Source organism: Oncorhynchus kisutch, linkage group LG15 (genome assembly GCF_002021735.2).
Source record: "Oncorhynchus kisutch isolate 150728-3 linkage group LG15, Okis_V2, whole genome shotgun sequence".
Classification (NCBI taxonomy): Eukaryota; Metazoa; Chordata; class Actinopteri; order Salmoniformes; family Salmonidae; genus Oncorhynchus; species Oncorhynchus kisutch.
In genome coordinates this window covers 19,006,279-19,023,002 of record NC_034188.2, presented here as the reverse complement: position 1 = coordinate 19,023,002, position 16,724 = coordinate 19,006,279, and the positions used below count along the sequence as shown (strand labels likewise).

The following is a 16,724-nucleotide window of genomic DNA, read 5'->3' as shown; positions in this document are numbered from 1 at the left end:
CTATGATTCCACTTACAAGTCTTCATTCCTCACCGTGGTTATGTTTCATTCTCTATGGCCATTGCTGGGTTACTTGTGCCTGAAAAACACAGCATGCATACAGTTAATTAAGTTATTGGAGAATAATGATTTGTAGACAACATTTAAAAGTTTAAAAAACTGGACATAAGTCTGGGGTTAGAGTCATGGCAAGGGTTAGGTTTGAACCGGGATCTGGACATGAAGCTAAGGTTAGGGTTGAACCGGGATCTGGACATGAAGCTAGAGCTAGGTTTGAACCGGGATCTGGACATGAAGCTAGCGTTAGGGTTGAACTGGGATCTGGACATGAAGCTAGTGTTAGGGTTGAACTGGGATCTGGACATGAAGCTAGCGTTAGGGTTGAACCGGGATCTGGACATGTAGCTAGCGTTAGGGTTGAACTGGGATCTGGACATGAAGCTAGCGTTAGGGTTGAACCAGGATGTGGACATGAAGCTAGAGTTAGTTTGAACCAGGATGTGGACATGAAGCTAGCGTTAGGGTTGAACCAGGATGTGGACATGAAGCTAGAGTTAGTTTGAACCAGGATGTGGACATGAAGCTAGAGTTAGGGTTGAACCTGGATCTGGACATGAAGCTAGAGTTAGGGTTGAACCAGGATGTGGACATGAAGCTAGAGTTAGGGTTGAACCAGGATGTGGACACGAAGCTAGAGTAAGCTTGAACCAGGATGTGGACATGAAGCTAGAGTTAGGGTTGAACCAGGATCTGGACATGAAGCTAGAGTTAGGGTTGAACCAGAATCTGGACATGAAGCTAGTGTTAGGGTTGAACCGGGATCTGGACATGAAGATAAGGTTAGGGTTTTCCCGGCTCCCATCAGATATTTGAGCCCTCACCCCGTCTCTCTTTGTCCTCTGCTCCCCCGTTCTCTGTCCAGGAGGGGGCGCTGTTCAGTAGTCGACTTTGGGACTCCCTCAGTGGTTTGGCTGGGAACTGGTGGCTCTCTCCAACAACACTGCACAACACAGGACAAACCATTAGGCAGGATCAGTACATGAATGGATTTCAATGGACTATTAGCAAAATAACTGTTAGAAAAGTACTCTAAAGTACTCTCACATCTGTATCCAAAAACCATCTTTATGGAAAAGGACCAAATGTATGAAGAGTGTAGGCAGGACAGTGATTTCCTGTGAGGGATGAATATTAACGTCTTGTTGGGAGGGGGTTTGTGTCCATGAGATTAATACTTATGTATTAGGGGGGGGGGGTCCAGGAGATTAAAACACGTCTTGTTGGGTGGGGGGTTGTGTCCAGGAGATGAATACTTACGTGTTGTTGGGAGGGGGGTTGTGTCCAGGAGATGAATACTTACGCCTTGTTGGGAGGGGGGTTGTGTCCAGGAGATGAATACTTACGCCTTGTTGGGAGGGGGGTTGTGTCCAGGAGAGGTGGGCTGCTCAGGATCCTGGTTCACCAGACAGGTTGGGAAGGAGCACCCATCACCCAGACTAAGCACAAAACACAATCCTGTGTTTAAAAGTCTTCCTCTTCATCCTCCTAATAACTAACAACTAACTAACCTCCTCTCACGCTGAGAAACATTGTCCCCTCATTGCCCCCATAGTTCACCACTGAGTTCAAGTTCTTCCTTCTCCCCTCCTCTCTGTCACTGTCAGCCCCAAAGTATAATCCAGAGCCTTGCCAGACCTTTCTGTTTAGCTGAGAATGTCAGTGTTTTCACAGTGGGTTCAGTCAGAGTCGATATCATGATATTTTATTTGCGAGCAGCATACCACCCTGCATCCCACTGCTGGCTTGCCTCGGAAGCTAAACAGGGTTGGTCCTGGATGGGAGACCAGATGCTGCTGGAAGTGGTGTGGAGGGCCAGTAGGGGGTACTCTTCCCTCTGGTCTAAGGAGATCCCATTGCCCCAGGGCAGTGATTGGGGACATTTCCCTGCATAGGGTGCCATTTTTCTGATGGGATTTTAAAACGGGTGTCCTGACACTGATCACTAAAGATCACATGGCATCGTAAAAGTAGACATGTTAACCCCGGTGTCCTGGCTAAATTCCCAATCTGGCCCTAATACCATCATGGCCACCTAATCATCCACAGCTTCCAATTGGCTTATTCTTACCCGGGTCGATGCTGTAATAGATCATATGTTCTCAGTTAACTTATCTGGTAAAATAAGGGAATAAGTATATACCTGGAGTACACAGGAAATGGCCAGTATCTCATTTCATCACCGAAGACCTGGCGGAAGTTCTTACTGAGGCCCAGACTGAAGCCATTCTTATCGGCCCCATGACGGAAAGCTGGCGCGCGGACAGCCTCTGAACAACAGAGTAGAATATGATCAGTGTTGAACCAAAACTGAGGAGAGATTTAGTTTTGCATCGTTTATAGAGAACATATGCAATCTAGATGTTTCATAGTTCAAAGGAAACTGAGAGAGGAACGTCATTGTTTTGTGGGCACTTACGCAACTCCTGAACCAATAGCAACACCTTCATGGATAAAATACATTTTGAGACATCAGTTGTCAAATATCTTAATGGGGAAGAGATTGCTGAAAGAGTTTGATATTCTCAAAGGGTGGGGAGATTTGCTGTTTAAAAGCCTGCCACAACTGCAGACTAACACCCTTGACTCCATCTCACTGAACTGCCCTTGGTACAGCAAAAATGAAGATCAGCCATTTGTAATTTACTTTATGTAATGACAATGAGCCAAAGAGCCTGAGAACCCTGCTCTCTGAGTACAGATCTATGCCTTCAGGTCTGCTGGCTGTGCTGTGTTACTAGGTGTGACTGACCATGTCCTCTAAAGGCCTGTCCAGCAGGGCTACCTTTCCAGCAGGGCTACTTGTCCAGCAGGGCTACCTTTCCAGCAGGGCTACTTGTCCAGCAGGGCTACCTTTCCAGCAGGGCTACCTGTCCAGCAGGGCTACCTTTCCAGCAGGGCTACCTGTCCAGCAGGGCTACCTGTCCAGCAGGGCTACCTTTCCAGCAGGGCTACCTGTCCAGCAGGGCTACCTGTCCAGCAGGGCTACCTGTCCAGTGTCTGTTACTAAGCCTCTTACTGTGAGCCTGTTGTTCACTCCATGAATAATCCACTCACTCAGATCGTAGAGACAAAAAAGTGCACCACTGTGCACACAGAGCTGTGCCATATGGACAAAAATGGATGATACATTGAACGTTGCACCACTTTTATATTACCCTTAAAACTACTACCACTGCTACTACTACTGCTACTACTGCTGCTACTGCTACTGCTACTACTGCTACTACTACTACTGCTACTGCTACTACTGCTACTGCTACTGCTGCTACTACTACTGCTACTGCTACTGCTACTGCTACTGCTGCTACTGCTACTGCTACTGCTACTGCCTACTACTACTGCTGCTGCTGCTACTACTACTGCTACTGCTGCTGCTACTGCTACTGCTGCTGCTGCTGCTACTACTACTGTCTGTCTGTCTGTCTGTCTGTCTGTCTGTCTGTCTGTCTGTCTGTCTGTCTGTCTGTCTGTCTGTCTGTCTGTCTGATTGCCATAACAAAGAGCCTTATCAAATCATACCACTGATGACTGACTCAATCTGTGTTTTTATTTGATGTGGAGAAGAATAGAATAAGGTCCCTATCCCAGGCCTGTTCTTGGAAACTCCGTCAGAGCACCCATGTTAGGTCTGTTTCTATTCTGTTTAGTGAGACACAAGGGAAATGCTCACAACAACACACAGATACACCATGCCAGCTCTTACCCAGAGTGGATCTGTTCTTGCAGACCAGCCAGCAGTGGTAGACGAACAGTGAGGCCAGACTGACAGAGAACATGGAAGCAGCGAAGAACAGGAACATGATGTGGAACTTAGCCTGGGTGTCAGGCAGACCATTCTGAGGGAGTGGTTCCAAACAAACACAATATATTAGTCTTACAGTTGTTATGACGTTGGCCTGGGGGATAGGTTTATGACAGTCATAAATACCTCTTTCCCCCTTTTTCCTCTCTCTACCCTACTGATGTTACATTTGCAAACCCTTGGTTAACATAGAGATTCTGGGAACATCAGAAGGTGGTGGGAAATGAACAATATTCTGTTAATCCGACCAATGGAACATATGCGGTGGTACTTAATGAATATGATGTCAGTTCGGTTGTCATCTGAGACATTCTCATCAATGATAAGATGACATAAACTCTACCATTTGAAGTCTAAACCTCAGAGTTATTGGATTCACATGGAATTGTTGTTCAATTTAAATGCTTGAATATGAAATTATTCGTGATGGGATGAAATGTGATTTTAGCTTCTAAAATGTGAGGTTTGGGTTTTCATAAGATAGGGCTCTGCTCAATCAGTGAAAGGTCCCTGTGAAGGGACATGGACTATAAAACTTTTCAAACACGACCTCCTCTCCCTTCCTATATAAGCCCTTGATGACAATATAACCTCCTGTTCCGAGGACGTGAGGACAACGGTCCTATGTCAGAATGGTTCAGATAATAACTACAGAACGAAGCCAACATCAGCGTGAGCTTTGGTTGCGAATGGTATGAACTTTGAACTCTTATTCACTACAGAAGTGATACCTCCTAGCCGTTGAGTTAGGAACAGCAAACGAGGGTTAGGAAGGAACAGACAGAGTTTCCTGTCTACCACACAACGACATTACGACAACGTATCCAATTGACCACCAGAGACATTCTTCAAAGGACTCGGTTGGGCAACACGGCCTTCCGTCTACCACCAACCTACCGAAGCACAGCTCAGAGTAAATATTTATTGCATTTTCCTTTTCCAAATGGGCGGTAATTTAGAATGCATAAGATACTGTATTTACAATAGCACAGCTTCTTCCCTTTGTTCCTCAGTCTTCCCGCTCTTTCACTCAAACCCAGACCATTTTCTTTTGTGAAACAAGCTGTCATATCTGTTCCGCCCGCAAGGGACGTTTTCCTTTATGATGTCATTTGTAATCAAGTTATGATTTAATTATGTGTATATGTAATTCTGTGTGATTAGTTTCGTATTTAGTAAATAAATAATTAAACCCAATTTTTTATTGCTGATTCAACTTGTGAGCCAGGATTCGTGCAGATAACCAAGAATTTACAACTTTCAGGTGAGACTGAATTAAGATGACGATTAATTTTGACTGCTATTGATGTAAAATATTACTAGGTCTTTAAGAGTTTTATTCGGAAGATAACAGCTCTATAAATATTATTTTGTGGTGCCCGACTCTCTAGTCAATTACATTTACATGATTAGCTCAATCAGGTAATATTAATTACGGATAAATTATTTTATAGAATAGCATGTCATATCACTTAATCCGGCATAGCCAAAGACACGACACAGTACCTGTATGTGTGCATTAGGCATAACCTGTAAGTAAAGTCTGCCAGCTAGTTGGGTGTTAGCATAGTTCACTACGAAACTAGTCTAGGGGGAGCTTAACCAATCAGTGATCATCGTCCTCAAATCCAATGCCGCTGATTGGCTCATACCAGGTATTCTAACAGACGGTCGTGTGTTCTACCTTCAGCCTTGCAGAGAAATCAGAATACCAAGATCAGAACATGAAACAGTTATTTTCAGTTATACACCAAGCATCATCTTTCATACTGTATTATTTAGTCATTAAACATAATTATCTAATGAGCATGGATATAGAGACATATAGATATAACAGACATTAGAAATTCAATCATTCCACTGGTTTAGATTGTACAGAATGTCAATTATTCAAAAATTCACCATGAAAATATTTTACTCACGGTCCAGAATTTAATGAAGTACTGTAGATCTGTAGCAGTGATGAAAATGCAATATAATAAGGAGTATGCCAGGAACAGCATGAAAAACTTATAGTTGGAGAAGCCCACACAGTTATTCACCCTGTCACATTCCAAAACAAGAAGGCAATGCTCCAAGTCAATATCACACCATATGGGAAAACCCTACCGTTTGACAGCAACATACAGATGGTAAAAATGGCCCCCAAACAGAAACGGACAAGGCTGAAATATCATCTACATCGTAGACATCAGTTAAGCCTTTGATGACAACGAAAAAAGTGATCAATGTACCAAACGAGATTTAAAAACTCTTACAAATCATACAGTGACTGAATAGAAAATATTGTTCCATTTCCTTTGAATAATTAATCAAATATCACTTTGATTAAGTATGAAATGGTAGAGTAGCAATACAGACCAGGGGCAATGGTGATCCATCTTTAGGATGCATCTGTAAAACAACAGTAAGGAAACTCAATAACAGCTACAATTTTCAGCAGGGTTCTTATGAACAGTGCATAGGGCCATGAGCAGAGTCATACTTATCACAGACTGAACAATGGTGACATCGATCAGGCTTGACCAGCTGGCAGCGATCACAGAAACGAATAGCTGAGGAATAAGAGAGACAGCGTCAGTCAGACACCATCACCACAATATCTACCCCACTGACCAATAACAAATGAATCGTCAGCCTATCTACCCCACTGACCAATAACAAATGAATCGTCAGCCTATCTACCCCACTGACCAATAACAAATGAATCGTCAGCCTATCTACCCCACTGACCAATAACAAATGAATCATCAGCCAATCTACCCCACTGACCAATAACAAATGAATCGTCAGCCTATCTACCCCACTGACCAATAACAAATGAATCGTCAGCCTATCTACCCCACTGACCAATAACAAATGAATTGTCAGCCTATCTACCCCACTGACCAATAACAAATTAATCATCAGCCAATCTACCCCACTTTTATTGAACCTTTATTAGGCAAGTCAGTTAAGAACAAATTCTTATTTTACAATGACAGACATGATTTGGAAAGGCACACACCTGTCTATATTAGGTCCCACAGTTGACAGTGCATGTCAGAGCAAAAACCAAGCCATGAGGTTGAATCAATTGTCCGTAGAGCCTCGAGACAGGATTGTGTGGAGGCAAAGGTCTGGGGAAGGGTACCAAAAAATGTCTGCGACATTGAAGGTCCCCAAGAACACAATGGCCTCCATCATTCTTAAATGGAAGAAGTTTGGAACCACCAAGACTCTTCCTAGAGCTGGCCGCCTGGACCAAACTGAGCAATCGGAGGACAAGGGCCTTGGTCAGGGAGGTGACCAAGAACCCGATGGTTACTCTGACAGAGCTCCAGAGTTCCTCTGTGGAGACGGGAGAACCTTCCAGAAGGAAAACCATATCTGCAGCACTCCACCAATCAGGCCTTTATGGTAGAGAGGCCAGACGGAAGCCACTCCTCAGTAAAAGGCACATGACAGCCAAAAGACACCTATAGACTCTCAGACTATGAGAAACAAGACTCTCTGGTCTGTTGAAACCAAGATTGAACTCTTCGGCCTGAATGCCAAGCGACACGTCTAGAGGAAACCTGGCACCAAACTTCCCTACGGTGAACCATGGTGGTGGCAGCATCATGCTGTGGGGATGTTTTTCAGTGGCAGGGACTGGGAGACTAGTCAGGATCGAGGCAAAGTTGAACAGAGCAATGCACAGAGAGATCCTTAATGAAAACCTGCTCCAGAGCGCTCAGGACCTCAGACAGAGGCAAAGTTTCACCTTCCAACAGGGCAACGACCCTAAGCACACAGCAAAGACAACGCAGGAGTAGCTTCGGGCCGAGTCTCTGAATGTCTTTGAGTGGCCCAGCCAGAGCCCGGACTTGAACCCGATCAAACATCTCAGGAGAGACCTGAAAATAGTTGTGCAGCAACGCTCCCCATCCAACATGACAGACCTTGAAAGAATCTACAGAGAAGAATGGGAGAAACTCTCCAAATACAGGTGTGCCAAGCTTGTAACGTCGTACCCAAGAAGACTCAAGGCTGTAATCGCTGCCAAAGGTGCTTCAACAAAGTACCGAGTTAAGGGTCTGAATATTTATGTAAATGTAGTATTTATGGGGGGTTCTATTTATAAATGAGCAAAAATGTCAAATGCTTTGTCATTATGGGTTATTGTGTGTAGATGGATGAGGGGGGGGGGGAAACTATTTAATCAATTTTCGAATAAAGCTGTGACCTAACAAAATGTGGTAAAGGTCAAAGGGTCTGAATACTTTCCGAAGGCACTGTATATTCTGTGGACATTCTTGCAACATCAGGTGAATGTTATTTACAAACAAGGGGAGAAAATAAGGCAGTCCGGTACGGCGTACCGGAAAGATAAATAGTGGAGGTACGCCGTACCAGTAAAACATGGGCCTATCACAATAACTGAAACAAAATGTCAAGCAAACTGTAGGCTATTACATCCCTTTTTATCATTACCTCATGACAGAGGCATGACAAATAAGCAAATAGATTTGAAAATGGATGGTATAGCCTACACTCCAAAATGCGATGTGGTTAGACGAGAACACCAACATTTTGCCAAGGCAGAGATGAGCGGCCGACAACGAGGCCCACGCAGACAGCAATGGATGCATCAATTCTGGCCTAATGACAACTTTGTGGTGTTTAGTGTAACAGATGTCTCTTTCCATTCACCACTGTTATGAGGCTGGAAATATGTTGTGAGTGGATGAACATGTGCGGGTAGCCTAGTAAAGGAGCCCTTTGACGTGATTGTTCGACAATCAGATAAAAACATTATGACTGGTTGTGTTTATGCCACAATAAAAGGTTATACATTTTAAAAGTTAAATGACACATCTTTGACTCGGTCCAGAGAGATCCTATTCAATTAATAGGGATTATATATGTAATTGGGCCTATAAAAAACGTTGGTGCAGGTCCCGCACCAGAGAGAAATTAATTATACTTTCACTCTTGAGTCAATGTATAATCATCAAAACAACTGGACTGTTTTTGTGTTATTAGAGTATATGGTGCAACCACTTTTGGTTTATTGGGTTGGTAAATGTCAGCCCACAGGGCAGACTTTTTGTTTTAGCTTGTATTCTGTAGAGTACCTCCAGACATGGTGCGGGTGTAGATGGGTAAATCCTTGGCTATCCTTCTAAGAATCTCCTGCTGAGACTCTCCACGGTCCTCACGCTCCAACAGCTCCTTGTCTGAGTAGGACAGGTGGAACTACAGAGAGGATAGAGGAACAGAATAAGAAACATCCTGTGCCTCAACAGATGTAGGATCTTAATTTGATCACCCTGTTGTAGGGGGTTTAAAAAGCCCTGGTACAAATTAGGTTTAAAAAGTCTTCTGAAATTTGAAACTTCCACACTTGATTTTCCCCTACAAAAATGTCCATTCATTATAATCAACTTATTAATTCACATTTTCTGTTGCTGCAGGATTTTTTTCCTACTGCAGCAAACTGGCTCAAATTACGATCCTAAACCTCTAGAATATTGCAGGCCTACAGCCATTACTAATGAGATGCACTTCCCATTAGAGGTCTTATTATAATGCTGTGATCTACTGTAAATGCTGTGTAGCTCTGAGTGCTGGAGGACTGCAGTACAGTACTGTTGTGTGTCACAAGGCTGATCCAGCTAAGTCATGTGCACTTCTATCTTTGCCCTTTCCTTCTGAGCAGCTAGATTGTTTGCAGAGCCACAGCAGCGCTGCTACATTATTACATTGAGGCACTCAGGCGTTTTATGATTGAAGGCTGAGGACTAATAACTTCAACAATAACAAACACCATGTGCCCGGTGTCACAGATATCACCACCCACTGAATCATCTAACAAATACACCTTACAGTATGAAGGAAAACATTGTTATTGAGTGACCTGAATGTTAAGCTATCGCCCCTTGAATGAACCAGAGCAATCAGTACTGGAAGGAGAATTTTTGAGTGTAGTCTAAAACGCATGGATTCAACAACAACAAGCACTGAATCTGAGTGGTCAGGAGCAGAGATAATAGAGTGCTCCTTCAGGCAGTCGGAGAAGAATGGAATATCACTGTAAATATCACTCTCAATATCATTTTAAATAGCAGGAGAGACTGGAGCCTAGTTCTGTACCTCTCCCTGTACCTCATCATCCAGACTAGCCTAGTTCTGTACCTCTCCCTGTACCTCATCATCCAGACTAGCCTAGTTCTGTACCTCATCATCCAGACTAGCCTAGTTCTGTACCTCTCCCTGTACCTCATCATCCAGACTAGCCTAGTTCTGTACCTCATCATCCAGACTAGCCTAGTTCTGTACCTCTCCCTGTACCTCATCATCCAGACTAGCCTAGTTATGTACCTCATCATCCAGACTAGCCTAGTTCTGTACCTCTCCCTGTACCTCATCCAGACTAGCCTATTTGATCAAATACACACACACACACACACACACACACACACACACACACACACACACACACACACACACACACACACACACACACACACACACACACTCACCTCTTTCAGGGGGTTCATGGGCTTGGTGAAGATGGTCTGCCAGTAGGTCCAGGTAAACAAGATGAAGACAACATGATAGGCCAGCAGATAAACAACTGGAAATAGAAAGACATACAGCTCACTGTGCAGCCAAGTAATCTGTCTGCTAGAGGCTAGATCTCTGAAAGATTCCCTGTTTACCATGAACTTAAAGTCAATAGTTGGACAGAGCACATTTGACATTGAACAGAGCACATTTGTCTTAAGAACCACCAAAGGAGAACGTGTCAAGACTTTGCGACCTCCTGACTAACTGCCCTTAGATAAGGCTCTGGCAGAGCTATGATTTTTTATTCTGCTATGATGAAACTTGTAGCAATGATTAGACTAGCTACAGTGAATGTCTCTATTGGGTCCCAGCCTGTATAGATAAGGGACTTGCAGAAAATCATATTATGTGGACTATGCATAGATAATACGTGTGTATAAATACCTAGGTGTCTGGCTAGACTGTAAACTCTCCTTCCAGACTCATATTAAATATCTCCAATCCAAAATCAAATCTAGAATCGTCTTTCTATTTCGCAACAAAGCCTCCTTCACTCATGCCGCCAAACTTACCCTAGTAAAACTGACTATCCTACCGATCCTCGACTTCAGCGATGTCATCTACAAAATAGCTTCCAATACTCTACTCAACAAACTGGATGCAGTCTATCACAGTGCCGTTTTGTTACCAAATCAACTTATACCAACCACCACTGCGACCTGTATGCTCTAGTCGGCTGGCCCTCGCTACATCTTTGTCGCCAAACCCACTAGTTCCAGATCATCTATAAGTCTATGCTAGGTAAAGCTCCGCCTTATCTCAGTTCACTGGTCACAATAACAACATCCACCCGTAGCACACGTTCCAGCAGGTATATCTCACTGATTATCCCCAAAGCCAACACCTAATTTGGCGGCCTTTCCTTCCAGTTCTCTGCTGCCAGTGACTGGAACGAATTGCAAAAATCGCTGAAGTTGGAGACTTTTATTTCCCTCGCCAACTTTAAACATCAACTATCTGAGCAGCTAACCGATCACTGCAGCTATACATAGTCCATCTGTAAATAGCCCACCCAATCTACCTACCTCATCCCCATACTGTTTTTATTTGATTTACTTTTCTTCTATTTTGTACACCAGTATCTCTACTTGCACATCATCATCTGCTCATTTATCACTCCAGTGTTAATCTGTTAAATTGTAATTATTCGCTCCTATGGCCTATTTATTGCCTACCTCCTCATGCCTTTTGCACACAATGTATATAGACTTTCCTTTCTCTACTGTGCAATTGACTTGTTTGTGTAATTGGCTTGTTTGTTTACTCCATATGTAACTCTGTGTTGTTGTCTGTGTCACACTGCTTTGCTTTATCTTGGCCAGGTCACAGTTGCAAATGAGAACTTGTTCTCAACTAGCCTACCTGGTTAAATAAAGGTTAAATAAATACAAAATATTCAACTGTTTCTAACTGCGTACTCCCAGACCCATCATGCAACATCCTGGGTGTCTTGCCTCTCCTGACTCTGACTGTGTAGATAACTGATTCAGGCCTGACAGAGGAAACAGACATTTATGAGTTCTTTGACAAACCCTTTAAGAGACCTACTTCCTCTCCCCACAATGGTACTAATATCATGGAAGTCTTACTAATGGATACCGTTGGCTCATGACTGTTGGCTCATGACTGCCCATAGATAAGCCTCAAACTCTGGGTTATTCATCTGGCATGGTATCAGTGTTCATCATATCACACTACACTGCTGCTACTCGGTGTTAATTATCTATGCATAGTCACTTTACCCCAGCCTACATGTACATACCTCAATTACCATCGACTAACCTGTACCCCCGCACATTAACTTGGTACCCCCTGTATATAGCCTCCACATTGACTTGGTACCGGTACCCCCTGTATATTGCCTCCACATTGACTTGGTACCGGTACCCCCTGTATATAGCCTCCACATTGACTCTGTACTGGTACCCCCTGTATATAGCCTCCACATTGACTTGGTACCGGTACCCCCCGTATATAGCCTCCACATTGACTCTGTACCGGTACCCCCTGTATATAGCCTCCACATTGACTTGGTACCGATACCCCCTGTATATAGCCTCCACATTGACTCTGTACCAGTACCCCCTGTATATAGCCTCCATATTGACTTGGTACCGGTACCCCCTGTATATAGCCTCCACATTGACTTGGTACAGGTACCCCCTGTATATAGCCTCCACATTGACTCTGTACCAGTACCCCCTGTATATAGCCTCCATATTGACTTGGTACCGGTACCCCCTGTATATAGCCTCCACATTGACTCTGTACCAGTACCCCCTGTATATAGCCTCCACATTGACTTGGTACAGGTACCCCCTGTATATGGCCTCCACATTGACTCTGTACTGGTACCCCCTGTATATAGCCTCCACATTGACTCTGTACCGGTACCCCCTGTATATAGCCTCCACATTGACTCTGTACCAGTACCCCCTGTGCATAGCCTCCACATTGACTCTGTACCAGTACCCCCTGTGTATAGCCTCCACATTGACTCTGTACCAGTAACCCCCGTAAATATAGTCTCCACATTGACTCTGTACCAGTACCCCCTGTATATAGCCTCCACATTGACTCTGTACCAGTACCCCCTGTATATAGCCTCCACATTGACTTGGTACCGGTACACCCTGTATATAGCCTCCACGTTGACTCTGTACCAGTACCCCCTGTGTATAGCCTCCACATTGACTCTGTACCAGTACCCCCTGTATATAGCCTCCACATTGACTTGGTACCGGTACACCCTGTATATAGCCTCCACGTTGACTCTGTACCAGTACCCCCTGCATATAGCCTCCACATTGACTCTGTACCAGTATCCCCTGTGTATAGCCTCCACATTGACTCTGTACCAGTACCCCCTGTATATAGCCTCCACATTGACTTGGTACCGGTACACCCTGTATATAGCCTCCACGTTGACTCTGTACCAGTACCCCCTGCATATAGCCTCCACATTGACTCTGTACCAGTACCCCCTGTGTATAGCCTCCACATTGACTTGGTACCGGTACACCCTGTATATAGCCTCCACGTTGACTCTGTACCAGTACCCCCTGTGTATAGCCTCCACATTGACTCTGTACCAGTACCCCCTGTATATAGCCTCCACATTGACTTGGTACCGGTACACCCTGTATATAGCCTCCACGTTGACTCTGTACCAGTACCCCCTGTGTATAGCCTCCACATTGACTCTGTACCAGTACCCCCTGTATATAGCCTCCACATTGACTTGGTACCGGTACACCCTGTATATAGCCTCCACGTTGACTCTGTACCAGTACCCCCTGTGTATAGCCTCCACGTTGACTCTGTACCAGTACCCCCTGTATATAGCCTCCACATTGACTTGGTACCGGTACCCCCTGTATATTGCCTCCACATTGACTTGGTACCGGTACCCCCTGTATATAGCCTCCACATTGACTCTGTACTGGTACCCCCTGTATATAGCCTCCACATTGACTTGGTACCGGTACCCCCCGTATATAGCCTCCACATTGACTCTGTACCGGTACCCCCTGTATATAGCCTCCACATTGACTTGGTACCGATACCCCCTGTATATAGCCTCCACATTGACTCTGTACCAGTACCCCCTGTATATAGCCTCCATATTGACTTGGTACCGGTACCCCCTGTATATAGCCTCCACATTGACTTGGTACAGGTACCCCCTGTATATAGCCTCCACATTGACTCTGTACCAGTACCCCCTGTATATAGCCTCCATATTGACTTGGTACCGGTACCCCCTGTATATAGCCTCCACATTGACTCTGTACCAGTACCCCCTGTATATAGCCTCCACATTGACTCTGTACCAGTACCCCCTGTATATAGCCTCCATATTGACTTGGTACCGGTACCCCCTGTATATAGCCTCCACATTGACTTGGTACAGGTACCCCCTGTATATGGCCTCCACATTGACTCTGTACTGGTACCCCCTGTATATAGCCTCCACATTGACTCTGTACCGGTACCCCCTGTATATAGCCTCCACATTGACTCTGTACCAGTACCCCCTGTATATAGCCTCCACATTGACTTGGTACCGGTACACCCTGTATATAGCCTCCACATTGACTCTGTACCAGTACCCCCTGTATATAGCCTCCACATTGACTCTGTACCAGTACCCCCTGTATATAGCCTCCACATTGACTTGGTACCGGTACACCCTGTATATAGCCTCCACGTTGACTCTGTACCAGTACCCCCTGTGTATAGCCTCCACATTGACTCTGTACCAGTACCCCCTGTATATAGCCTCCACATTGACTTGGTACCGGTACACCCTGTATATAGCCTCCACGTTGACTCTGTACCAGTACCCCCTGCATATAGCCTCCACATTGACTCTGTACCAGTACCCCCTGTGTATAGCCTCCACATTGACTCTGTACCAGTACCCCCTGTATATAGCCTCCACATTGACTTGGTACCGGTACACCCTGTATATAGCCTCCACATTGACTCTGTACCAGTAACCCCCGTAAATATAGTCTCCACATTGACTCTGTACCAGTACCCCCTGTATATAGCCTCCACATTGACTCTGTACCAGTACCCCCTGTATATAGCCTCCACATTGACTTGGTACCGGTACACCCTGTATATAGCCTCCACGTTGACTCTGTACCAGTACCCCCTGTGTATAGCCTCCACATTGACTCTGTACCAGTACCCCCTGTATATAGCCTCCACATTGACTTGGTACCGGTACACCCTGTATATAGCCTCCACGTTGACTCTGTACCAGTACCCCCTGCATATAGCCTCCACATTGACTCTGTACCAGTATCCCCTGTGTATAGCCTCCACATTGACTCTGTACCAGTACCCCCTGTATATAGCCTCCACATTGACTTGGTACCGGTACACCCTGTATATAGCCTCCACGTTGACTCTGTACCAGTACCCCCTGCATATAGCCTCCACATTGACTCTGTACCAGTACCCCCTGTGTATAGCCTCCACATTGACTTGGTACCGGTACACCCTGTATATAGCCTCCACGTTGACTCTGTACCAGTACCCCCTGTGTATAGCCTCCACATTGACTCTGTACCAGTACCCCCTGTATATAGCCTCCACATTGACTTGGTACCGGTACACCCTGTATATAGCCTCCACGTTGACTCTGTACCAGTACCCCCTGTGTATAGCCTCCACATTGACTCTGTACCAGTACCCCCTGTATATAGCCTCCACATTGACTTGGTACCGGTACACCCTGTATATAGCCTCCACGTTGACTCTGTACCAGTACCCCCTGTGTATAGCCTCCACGTTGACTCTGTACCAGTACCCCCTGTATATAGCCTCCACATTGACCCTGTACCAGTACCCCCTGTATATAGCCTCCACATTGACCCTGTACCAGTACCCCCTGTATATAGCCTCCACGTTGACTCTGTACCAGTACCCCCTGTATATAGCCTCCACATTGACCCTGTACCAGTACCCCCTGTATATAGCCTCCACATTGACCCTGTACCAGTACCCCCTGTATATAGCCTCCACGTTGACTCTGTACCAGTACCCCCTGTATATAGCCTCCACGTTGACTCTGTACCAGTACCCCCTGTATATAGCCTCCACGTTGACTCTGTACCAGTACCCCCTGTATATAGCCTCCACATTGCCTCTGTACCGGTACCCCCTGTATATAGCCTCCACATTGACCCTGTACCAGTACCCCCTGTATATAGCCTCCACATTGACCCTGTACCAGTACCCCCTGTATATAGCCTCCACATTGACCCTGTACCAGTACCCCCTGTATATGGCCTCCACATTGCCTCTGTACCGGTATCCCCTGTATATAGCCTCCACATTGCCTCTGTACCAGTACCCCCTGTATATAGCCTCCACATTGCCTCTGTACCGGTACCCCCTGTATATAGCCTCCACATTGACCCTGTACCAGTACCCCCTGTATATAGCCTCCACATTGACCCTGTACCAGTACCCCCTGTATATAGCCTCCACATTGACCCTGTACCAGTACCCCCTGTATATAGCCTCCACGTTGACTCTGTACCAGTACCCCCTGTGTATAGCCTCCACATTGACCCTGTACCAGTACCCCCTGTATATAGCCTCCACATTGACCCTGTACCAGTACCCCCTGTATATAGCCTCCACATTGACCCTGTACCAGTACCCCCTGTATATAGCCTCGTTATTGTTATTTTATTACTTTATTATTATTATTTATTTTTTAATTTAGTTTAATTAGTAAATATTTCCT

The 16,724-nt window shown here is 45.2% G+C and overlaps 1 protein-coding gene across 2 annotated transcripts in view; it reads right to left on the bottom strand.

Moving 5' to 3' along the window:
- zdhhc2 (zDHHC palmitoyltransferase 2) overlaps nucleotides 1-16,724 on the bottom strand; it is a 28,296-nt gene that overhangs the window by 1,644 nt on the left and 9,928 nt on the right. Inside the window, exons 3-13 of one of the 2 annotated variants that reach the window (XM_020502073.2) lie at nucleotides 10,369-10,463; nucleotides 8,962-9,082; nucleotides 6,348-6,417; nucleotides 6,224-6,256; nucleotides 5,785-5,905; nucleotides 5,515-5,553; nucleotides 3,764-3,896; nucleotides 2,201-2,327; nucleotides 1,404-1,496; nucleotides 882-1,000; nucleotides 1-79 (exon numbers count right to left, since the gene is read on the bottom strand). In XM_020502073.2, coding sequence (XP_020357662.2) covers nucleotides 39-79; nucleotides 882-1,000; nucleotides 1,404-1,496; nucleotides 2,201-2,327; nucleotides 3,764-3,896; nucleotides 5,515-5,553; nucleotides 5,785-5,905; nucleotides 6,224-6,256; nucleotides 6,348-6,417; nucleotides 8,962-9,082; nucleotides 10,369-10,463 — 992 coding nt within the window. In that variant the 3' untranslated portion in view covers nucleotides 1-38. The remainder of the gene's footprint in view (nucleotides 80-881; nucleotides 1,001-1,403; nucleotides 1,497-2,200; nucleotides 2,328-3,763; nucleotides 3,897-5,514; nucleotides 5,554-5,784; nucleotides 5,906-6,223; nucleotides 6,257-6,347; nucleotides 6,418-8,961; nucleotides 9,083-10,368; nucleotides 10,464-16,724) is intronic. The other variant, XM_031789799.1, reaches the window with a different exon arrangement.